This window comes from Poecilia reticulata, linkage group LG10 (assembly GCF_000633615.1).
Source record: "Poecilia reticulata strain Guanapo linkage group LG10, Guppy_female_1.0+MT, whole genome shotgun sequence".
Classification (NCBI taxonomy): Eukaryota; Metazoa; Chordata; class Actinopteri; order Cyprinodontiformes; family Poeciliidae; genus Poecilia; species Poecilia reticulata.
Window position 1 is genome coordinate 2,477,452 of NC_024340.1, and position 10,337 is coordinate 2,487,788.

The 10,337-nt window shown below is 39.2% G+C and overlaps 1 protein-coding gene across 1 annotated transcript; it reads right to left on the reverse strand.

Annotated features, from left to right (window-relative positions):
• Window positions 1-242: 242 nt before the first annotated feature.
• il12ba (interleukin 12Ba) lies at window positions 243-3,709 on the reverse strand. The gene is made up of 9 exons (XM_008419566.2): window positions 3,542-3,709; window positions 3,369-3,456; window positions 2,963-3,050; window positions 2,010-2,297; window positions 1,628-1,733; window positions 1,243-1,484; window positions 958-1,130; window positions 729-850; window positions 243-407 (listed from the first exon to the last, which is right to left on the reverse strand). The coding sequence occupies exons 2-9, from the start codon at window positions 3,450-3,452 to the stop codon at window positions 362-364; spliced, it is 1,149 nt and encodes a 382-aa protein (XP_008417788.1). The 5' UTR covers window positions 3,453-3,456; window positions 3,542-3,709; the 3' UTR covers window positions 243-361.
• Between the last annotated feature and the right edge of the window lie 6,628 nt (window positions 3,710-10,337).

Consider the following 10,337-nt stretch of genomic DNA (forward strand, 5'->3'; position numbering starts at 1 on the left):
GAAAATGTGTAAAACCCAAAGCAGCTGACGTCATGTGCACCAATTGTCCAAACAGAAAAAGGTCTAGCTGCCTCTAAAATATAAGAATTGTGCAAATAGAAAAAAAAAAAAAAATTCAGCTAAATGAAATAGTTATTCCTGGAAGCTGGATTATAACAACTGTAACATCGAAAGAAACACAAGACATAGAAAGCAGTAAAGTCATGCAATCGGATGAATATCAAGCAACTTTGCCACCTTGTTTTATTAAATCATATATTAATAACTTATAGCTTACAAACAATGCACTATTTAATAAGTTAAAAGCGGGACAAGAAGTATGAGATGTCCACTAGGATCTTCTTTCCTCAAGTCGTGTCACTCATTGCTGCTGTTTCCTCTTTCTGTTTCCCTCACCCCTTTTCAATCTGTAACAGAGAGACGCTATAAATTACTCACTCGACTTCAACTTCAGCACAGCAAAGTTTCTGCAGAAACTAAAAACAACAGTGTGAAAACCACAAAGGGACACATGTTGGCAGGTACCCAGGTACAAAAAGCAGAAGTAAGCCGACCCGCAGCAGTTTTTGCAGAAAACTACAGCTAATATGAAGATGTGCGCAGTTTTACTGGGAGGAAGAGAAAAAGTGTGACATGTGGAGAAACGGTGATGTCAGAACGTCTCAGTTTCGCAGGAGGTTAGGGGATGAATACGACACTCTCATATGTCGCCACTGAGAGGCACTAACCTGACGTGGGTCCATTCGCTCCACTCTGAGTCACAGAGAGCATCCTTCGCTCGGACACACACGACCTTAATCTTTTGCTTCACTTTAAACTGGCAGACGTCAGAGGAAGACAATATGGAGGCCTAGAAAATACACACAAAATAACAGTTTCTCTTATCATTTGATCCATTATAATCGTTTTATTTTGTTTACTCTGCTTTAACTCATCCAATGTAGGAATTAGTTCTACCTTTGAATGCTTCAGCTCTGTGCATGGGTTTTCACACTTTCTGCACTGACGGCTGAACTGCGAGATCTGGAACGTCAGAGGGAAGTAGGAGTACGGCGTGTTCCACGAGCTCGGGTAGCTCCACTCTACCAAGGTTTTGTTGACCTTGCTAATCCTCACCTTGTCCGGTTTCACTGACCAGGAGAGGACGCACAAATGAAAACAGTATGAATTCAGAGCACGCAAAAAAAACATAGAGATTAGAAATCGCACCCATAAGCAAGGCAAAGCGACAAAACGTCTCACCTATTTCCGACAAGTAAAACTGCTTAGAGTAGCTCTCCAGCAGAAACTGATGGGTCCTGACAAAGACAGTGACCTGGACCTGCCGTCTCTCCTCGGCGTACGGGCAGTGCTGCCAGTCCAGGCAGGAAATACCGGACCCGCCGTCGTCCACAGAGCAGCTGAAGTTGCTCTGAGCTGACGAGCACATCCACTGGTGGCGACTGGGCTCCACAGAGCAGTGGCTGTTCTGCCCATCGGACATGCTGAAATGGGCAAGTGAGTTTGTTCAGACGATGCAGAGAACATCAAGAACAGCTATTTAACAGAAGATCTCACTGTCTACGGTAGGCAGAGTGTCAAATCCGAGAGCCAAAGAAAAACCACACCTGCAGTGACGAGAGCTTACCGTTGAGCTTTGATAAATGCAGCTTTGCCAACACGTTTGCTGTCCCATGTCCAAGAACAATGAAACTCCCCATTGTAGTTCTGAGTGGAACACTTCAAATAATCCTCTAATGAAACAAAAAAAAAATGACAGGAGATGGTTTAGGGCAGTGGAGTCTCAAACTCCAGATTTCAAGGGTCGATGTCCTCCAACTTTTGTCTCTCTACTTCAATGTTAGCTTGTTAGAGCTGTAAAGGGCTTGGCTGCATTGCCAGTGAGGTAGTTTAGCTATTTAATTGAAGTGTGTAGGACAAGGGACATGTCTAAAAGTTGCAAGACACCGACCCTCAAGGAATGCAATTTGAGACCACTGGTTTAGGGATAGAACTGAGCAAGACAGTACGTTGCTGGTTTTTGACAAGAATCCTCCGTCTCTTGGTTTCTTTTTGCTGGATCAGGACCTCGGTGTAATTTAGGAGCGTTCCATCCGGGCTGTGGCACGTGTAGTTGCCCCCTCCCAAGCTTTCCACTAACCGCACCAGGTACCAGTTTCCTCTCTGCGCCTCCTCTACTCCATTCTTCTTCCAAATAATATCCTGGTTTGTGTTGTCGCTCGTCACAACGTTCTCTGGCATCTCCAGGCAACTGATTGGCTGTTGTCCCGGCTTGCCATCGACTTCCAGCACCAGAACTATGAGGCGGCAGTCCCACACATATTCAGAAAAAGAAAAACGTGAGATGCACTCAAGAAAACAAAATCGTACTTGGAAGGAATTGAAGGGGTTTGAGCTTGATCACCCCAAATTATTAACCGGGTTGTAAGAAACTTAAAAAAATAAAAATAAAAAATCAAATCTGATCTGATCTCATAAGCAAGTTATCTATTTTCAGGAACATGTTAATGTAAGAAAAATAAATATTTTCTGCATGTTGTGAAATAGCTGTAGTTAAAGGTAAGAGAGATTAAGACTAAAAGCAAACTCAAGGACAAACAGAGTACGGTTAATGCGTTCCTTTTAATCCTTTTGAACTTTCCACCCACAGGCAGTGTAACACACCGGAAATTGTTGCATTGCTTTCAAAGTCTCAAATTTAAAATAAGAATCTAAATTCTGCCGTTTGAGCAAAACCAGCTGCTCTACAGTCACTAATCCCTAATATAAGACGCTAATAAAATGTTAGACAAACAAACTGTTTCCTTTCTGTCCTCTCTATAAATAATTATCTAAATGATAAATTTTAAAGAGACAAGAGTGTCAGTTGTCAAAAATTGTTACTGTTATGTTATATAATTGCATTCTAGAAAATTGTGTTTACAATAAAGAATTCATATATTTTTCTAAATATGAACCATACCGTTTGGCTGGAGAGTCCAGTGAGTTGTTGGGTTTTGGCTACTGACCAGAAGAAATGCACACAGGATGCTGACAACAAACAGCTTCATCTGAATCACAAAAGGAAGAATAAAAAGCAGAGACAACATGAATAAAAAAAAGAAAACTATTACCGAATCAAACAAAATTCATAGTATACAATGTACCTTCCATAAAACTGATGCCAAGATTTAGAAGTACAAGAATTGAAGTCAATGAACTGAAATTTAGTTTTATCTGAAATCACAGCAACCGTTTCTTACTTTTTATATATTTCTTAAAACATACAAATCCAGATTAACATAATTCTTGCATGTAGCAGTAATTCATAATTACATTTTTTATTCTATACAAGACTATTATTACAAGACAGCCTGAAGTTTGCTTACCTTATTTTCAAGCCTCAGGTTTGATGGCTCTCCTGTCTTCCTCTCAGTTTTATACGGTTCTCTCATTTTATGAACTTCTTTCATTTCCCTTTTTGCCAGGAACAGAAAAAATCCAACTTCACTTTCTATGCTTCTGGATTGGGAGGAAAATGATCTATGATTTTATTACTCACTTCTACTAAATTGTTTCGCTGGGTGACTCTTTAAAGAGCGGTATTCTTGGGTTTTTGTACCCTCCAGTTTTCATGTGACCCGATGGATGATTACAGCAACGCCACTTGGTGCAGTCCCTCCTTGTTTACTGTCAGGTTGCAAGGATGTTGATTTTTCCTTCCATTTTCATTTTGCTAAAGAGCCATCTGTTAGTTCACAGCCAACCTGGTGCAAGCATACTATAGGAAGACAGCTATCCTATCTGTCTTCTGAAATTTCTATTCAAATAGTCCCAGATACGCCCAGGGTTTTTTTCTCACAGGAAAACCGAAACGCCTTGACCCAAATTAGTGCAGCAAAACTTACTAAGGGTGTACTACGTCTGTGAGGTTATAGGTACAAAACAAATGCCAGTCTTCTTTGGATTACTCAAATTTCTCCTCATAACATGTCACAAAAAAAGGACATTTTACGGCACATTCAATCAATTAATGTTAAAAGGATGATTAAATCGCTGACTGTATTTACTGTACTTACGAGTTTGCCGTGAAATCATAATCTACAATGCAGGTGTGCCTCCAGATATTATAAAATACTGTAAGAGTTTAGGAAAAATTGACTTTGAGGGTTAGGTTCTACCAAACAAAGTTACTGAATTAAGATCTATGATTACAGCCTTTTTTGCCTCTTTAATTAAGTTTATCATCAATAATACTGATTGTTTAAAAAATGAAACAGAAGTAATTTTTATAAAATTAAACTGTGATCAACGGTCGGCACCACATGTTCATCTGCACCTAGGTAACTGGTAGTAAACATCCCATTGTTTTTGTCATACCTACATTTATTGATAGTCAAGTCAAAGATTAATAAGTGAAGGTAAATGCTTGATTTTATGTGTGTAAATTCCAATTATAGCTTTATGGCAGCATGAAAATATGTGCTGCAGCAACTACGGTATTTACATTTAAGCCCCTTTTCAAGTTAATGTTTTTTTKGGGGTTTTTTAAAAGCATTTTCCTGAAGGTAGATTTTCACAAGCACGGTCATCACTCATCCGTTTTCCATGTGCAAAATGCGTCCAGCACAGCTTTCACACTCAACTCATATCCAATGAGACTCTGTGCCACTCATTCTCCCTCTGGCTGCGGAAGACTTGAAGTTTATTTGTTGTTTCCCGCAAAGAACCTTTCCTTATGTAGGACTCGTTGGATAACTTTCTTGTCCGTCGTCTTTGCCTCAGTGTTATAAGGCAAAAATAACAAAAAAAATATCTTAGGTAACGTATTTGTTTTTTTCTTCTTCTTTATGCCGGTTGGTAAACAACATTTCGATGCGCACTACCGCCATCTGTTGGAATGGAGTGTGAATCCATCCATCCATCCATTTTCTTTCACCCTTGTCCCTCAGTGGGGTCGGGAGGGTTGCTGGTGCCCATCTCCAGCTAGCGTGCCGGGTGAGAGGCGGGGTACACCCTGGACAGGTCGCCAGTCTGTCACAGAGCAACACAGAGACACACAGGACACACAACCATGCACACACACACACACTCACACCTAGGGGCAATTTGGAGAGGCCAATTAACCTGACAGTCATGTTTTTGGACTGTGGGAGGAAACCGGAGTACCTGGAGAAAACCCACGCATGCACAGGGAGAACATGCAAACTCCATGCAGAAAGACCGGGGCTGGGAAATTGAACCCAGAACCTTCTTGCTGCAAGGCAACAGCTCTACCAACTGCGCCACTGTGCAGCCCCGGAGTGTGAATTGGAATGCCAATTACAAAACATTGAGCTCCACTACCTCCGCCATTACGACACTGTCTATTTTGTCGTCGGTTTGCTCTACTTCCGCCACGAGGCAGAGCCGGTGTCATGTCAATAAAATAAATAAATGAATAAATAAAATACATGAAATGCGCACGTAGATGACTGCATAAAAAAGAAATATTTACAAAAAGTGAAAAAAAAAAACTGCAAACAGCAATGTTATTTAAAATGAGAAAAAATGTGGAAATAGCAGCAGGAATATAAACACTTGTCGATTTTGTTGGAAGCAGTGACGGCGGAAAAGCTTATCAGGTGCTGTGAGTAAGTACCCATGTTATTGCGATCTGTCACTGAAGAAGCATTCTGGTTTTCCAACACATTCATGCATGAGGTGGGAGACATTGTCTAACAGTGGTCAAAGGGGTTGTCCTAGGACAGAGCTGAACTTCATGATGGGCTTATCTAACCACTTCCTCTAATCTGCAGATAAATTAACAGACAACAACATTGTAGAAGATGGTTAACCCCGTCACAAAAAAGGTCTTGAGGAGCATCTCCTGCATGTTTATGCCATGATAATAAGAGAGCTGAAGGGGCTGCAAAGTGACGCATTACAGAACGAATAGCCTTTTCTGAAACTGCATGTTGAACAAAGCTGGGTTTTATGAATGTTTGGTCAAAAAAAGAAAAAAAAAACTCTTTAAAGAAAAAGCAGCATTATGCCGTAGGGGTTTTCTTTCTTACCAGTAAGGACAGGGAAGTTAGCGGTGGGGGGAATAAGAATAATGCTGAACTGTCACATTGTCTTGAGCAAAACATTTAAGTTAAACATTTTTATTTCTCGTCACAGTTCATGTTCTTGTAACGCCAAATTCTTTCACATTACAAAGTTTGTTTGTGAGCCAGTAGAGCATAGCCTGGTGGAAAAAAGCTTCAGCTATTCTGCCTCGAGCTACGGGCAGAAATCCAAACGTGTTCAACCGAAAGGCAGCCAGCCCAAGGAAGGTATGCAACTTTAACCAACGGTGTTTACTTGTTTCCCCAACTACAAATACTTAAGTAAAAGGACTGCTGTGTTAATAATCCAACAGAAACCCTGGTAAATCTGTGTTTGCAGACATTCCCGTGCTCTTTTTGATTATTTAGCCTCTCTAGAAGCTTGAAAACAATCACACCCGATCAGTGCACGATCTCCCATTTATCATCTCGTCACTTATAAATTCAGCTCCGTAAGTGTTTGTAAGGAGTTGGCTATGGAAGACTAAATCAAGACACTTCGAAAATTTAGAGACAAAGCACAATATTTGGGTGTAGTAGTAGACAGTAATTTACATTTCAAAAGTCATGTTAACTATTTTACTAAATCTGGTTTTTATCATTTGAAAAATATTTTAAAAATTACATTTTCTTTCAAAGAATAACCCTGAAAACCTAATCCATGCATTAGATGTAAGACTCCGTTCCTCGAGGTCTGGATTTGAAGACCACTGTTCTATTCTATGTGTGAAAACACAAAAATACCACATATTTCTTTGCACCATGAGAGACGGGGATAAAAACTGCCTTATTTGGACCTTAACTGGATCACTCAACACTCATTACAGTTTGTGATTGATTAAGTTTATATAAAAGAATAAATTAAATAGGAGTTGGGGAGAGGAAATGGGGGTCCAGAGTCTTCTGTTTTATTCTTCTGAGTACAATTTATTTATTTATTTCATGAGCTGGATGTATTGTTACACGTTCATTTTTATTAGGTATGCCATTGATGTCATATTGTCCACTTCTGAATGAACTCAGAGCTGTTTATTTGGCCTGTTTGTTTATTTTCTACTCTTTTTTTATGCAGTCGCCATAATAATGCTAATTGTCTACAGAATTGTTGCTGTATTAATGTACGTAAATGACCATTGCTATAATCAGGTTTTCAAAGCTGGAAAACCAACAAAACAACAGCAACATTTTCYCTTTYTTTCTGTTTAACAATAACAAATAACAAATGGAAATGGTTTCTCATCTCTGTGGTTGGCCAGAGTAATTGGGTGTTTCATTGTATTTTGAGTCAGATCTTCTTTCGCCCAACTTTCTGATGACAAAGCTTCATGACAAGTTGTATCCTATAAATGTACAATGCACAAAAATCCATTTTAAATCATCATTTATATTCAAAAGTGCATTTAACAATACTGTTACAGGACTTGCATAACGATAACCTCATCCAGACACTTCATCACAATCCAGCTGTCTGTCAAACTATAAATAGTCTCAGGAAATTCTCGCACAATGATGCATCTGGTAACAAAAATCCACTGGAAAAGGTTATGACATCACAAAGTGGAAAGGATGCAAGAGATAAATTTAATTCAGAGACACAAAACAGGTGAATAGTTTTGTCATTGAAGAACTAAAAATGAAAACAGTCAAGAAGATGGACTTTCTCTGACAACGTAAAGATTATCTTGTAAAACAGACAATAGGCGGATACATAGTTTTTTTTCTACAGCACAGCTTTTACCCACATTAGAAATGCATGTTGCTAAATATTTTTGACACAAAATTTGCGATGGAGTTTCCTTTGAAGACTCCACCACAGTAATACTTGAATTTTGAGGAAACAGGAAGGACTAAAATTTGGACAAACAGGTATGGAGAATTGAAATAAAACTATTACAGGTAGAAAAGGAAAACTGGGCAAGTCCACGAAAAAGAAAAAAAAAAAAATCAAAGTGAAAGTAAATGGGCAAAGCAATCATTGCCAAAATTCAACATGCAGAACTACACACACGCACACACACACACACACACACACACACACACACACACACACACACACACACACACACACACACACACACACACACAGCACCCTTCTTCCCCATAAAGCCGTCATAAAATAATCACAGTGTTTGTCGTCATAAAAAACTGGCAGATGACGACCGGGGGGAAAAAAACATTTGTTCTCAGTTTCATGATATCTAACTTTAGTGGTTAGTTTGACTTTATGGAATAAAACTGTTCTTTGTTTCCTCCTAGTTGCACTGTTCTGAGTGTTGACTTTGTGGTTAGCAAACATTTTGCCGTCATTACGCACCACACTTTCCCAGTGTCTGAATGAAAAGCATGACAAGACCCTGAATATTCCTTCATTTATTGGTAGATATCACCTGTGAGTAATTGAATGTCAGTATAAATACAGTTGTGTGAATTCTCCAGGCAGGTCAGAAATAAAGCAACTAAATACAGAGTCAAATTGGGAAAATGTTTGGGTTTTATTTTTCACACAATCTGACCCTGCAATGTTCTGAGGTTAAAGACGCATTAACATTTCAGAGGCTGATCTACCAACAGGACAACTACACTAAATGTAGAGCCAGAGCTGCAATTGAAACGTGTACATTCTCCATATAGCATGATGGAGGATGTAATGGAGACGTTTTGCAAAAGAAAATGAGTAAAAGATTGCAGAATTGAAAAGTTGAGACACATGCCATATTTAAAAAAACAAATCATTCATAAATAAAAACAATGTAAAATTTTATTTGGCTTTTATACAACCTGACAATACGGTTTTTGATTGTCATTATGACAAATTAGCCTTTATGTAGCGTTCCAGGCTTACCACTAGAGGGCCTCAGATGGCAACAAATCTTTTGCATAAGATTAACAGCTTCCTTTTGAGATGAAAAGCCACTTAGCAATTTGAAGCCATATTCATTAGTGCTCCTAATTAAGTGTTTGTAGTTGGGCTAGTTATGCCATCAGCACAGTTCAAGCAATAATATTAAATCACTCTTGCTGCCGCATAAGAGCTTCTCCCCCCCTCCCTTCCGTCAACATAAGTTAAAATTTAATTGAGCGGGCCTGGTGTTCTTTCTCAAGTGTCATAACTCACTGTTGTGCAGCTGTTAGGAATTGCACAGCTGGATGAGCGGCTGTGTACAGACTTGTGATCTGTGTCTGTGCACTGGAATGCCTCCCACATGCTCTCGAACCACAACAACTGGAGTGAAATCAGTGGAGTGATCTCATTTTATGTACTGGAAGGTAGAAAAACAAGGGGAAATGAGAATGCTGTGGTGATGTAATGTTTCAAGGAGCGAGCACACACACACGCACACACACACGTGTGCTGGAGGGATACATGAGTTTATGTGCATGAGAACAGGAGTGGACAGGAGAAAGTCGCATGTGCGTAAGTGTTAAAATTGGCCACCCGTACTCTGGTTTTGATGACTCTCTTTGAAAATCTCAGATGTCGGATTTGTAGTCCAGTAACCAACAGAACTTCACCGAGATCCATTTGCTTTGTGAGCCTTTTTGACATTTTCATTCAGGTCTTTATGCTGCACACACACTGCAGTTCTTTAGTAGATGTCCTCTTAAACCAGCTTGTCAGTTTCAGTTGGCAGACATGTTTGGTTGTAACGTGATAAAAAATCTGTAACAGAGCACTGATATGGAAATAATGTATAGAGGAGATTATACTCTTATTGTTTAAATTAAGTGTTTTATGTAAAGTCAACTTTGAAGAGCTTTATATCATATTGGACATTATTCCCTCATCAAAAACATACCTGGAGTGTTGCTTTGATTCTTTGAGGAATCCTTGCATGTCCTATGACAGCCATTAGGGGAGTGCCTAAACGCTTGCTCTCACAAAGCAGAAAGCTCCTCCATGGATCTGTGGACGCAGATGTTTGCGTTGGCGACGTCTGTGCTTGTTGCAACATGTTGTGCTTCGAGATCGCATTTTAGGCTTGAACAGCTTCGAAGAAAGGCCAACTGCTTACTGCTCAACTTGCACATAATAGTCTTATCCACCATCACATCACATTTTTTTTGTTTCTTTCTTTTTTTGTTGTTTTTTTCTTTTAACAAAATTTTACCACTGTCTCGAATGGCTGTAATGTAACAAAATGTAAAAAAAAAAAAAAAACGGGAAAAAAAGTTTATGAATACTCTTACAAAGCCCTGCATAAATAATGTAATCTCCAATCAACCGAATCTCTTTACATGAATTTCACTACCATTGACTAATAATTATTG

Bases quoted from the DNA above. Each gene is read 5' to 3' on its own strand.
- il12ba (XM_008419566.2), bottom strand. From the start codon at position 3,452: ATGAAAGAAGTTCATAAAATGAGAGAACCGTATAAAACTGAGAGGAAG. The intron at 2,298-2,962 runs GTATGGTTCATA...GCCGCCTCATAG, and splicing joins CTGGACTCTCCAGCCAAACG to TTCTGGTGCTGGAAGTCGAT. The intron at 1,734-2,009 runs GTACTGTCTTGC...TTGTTTCATTAG, and splicing joins TCTTGTCAAAAACCAGCAAC to AGGATTATTTGAAGTGTTCC.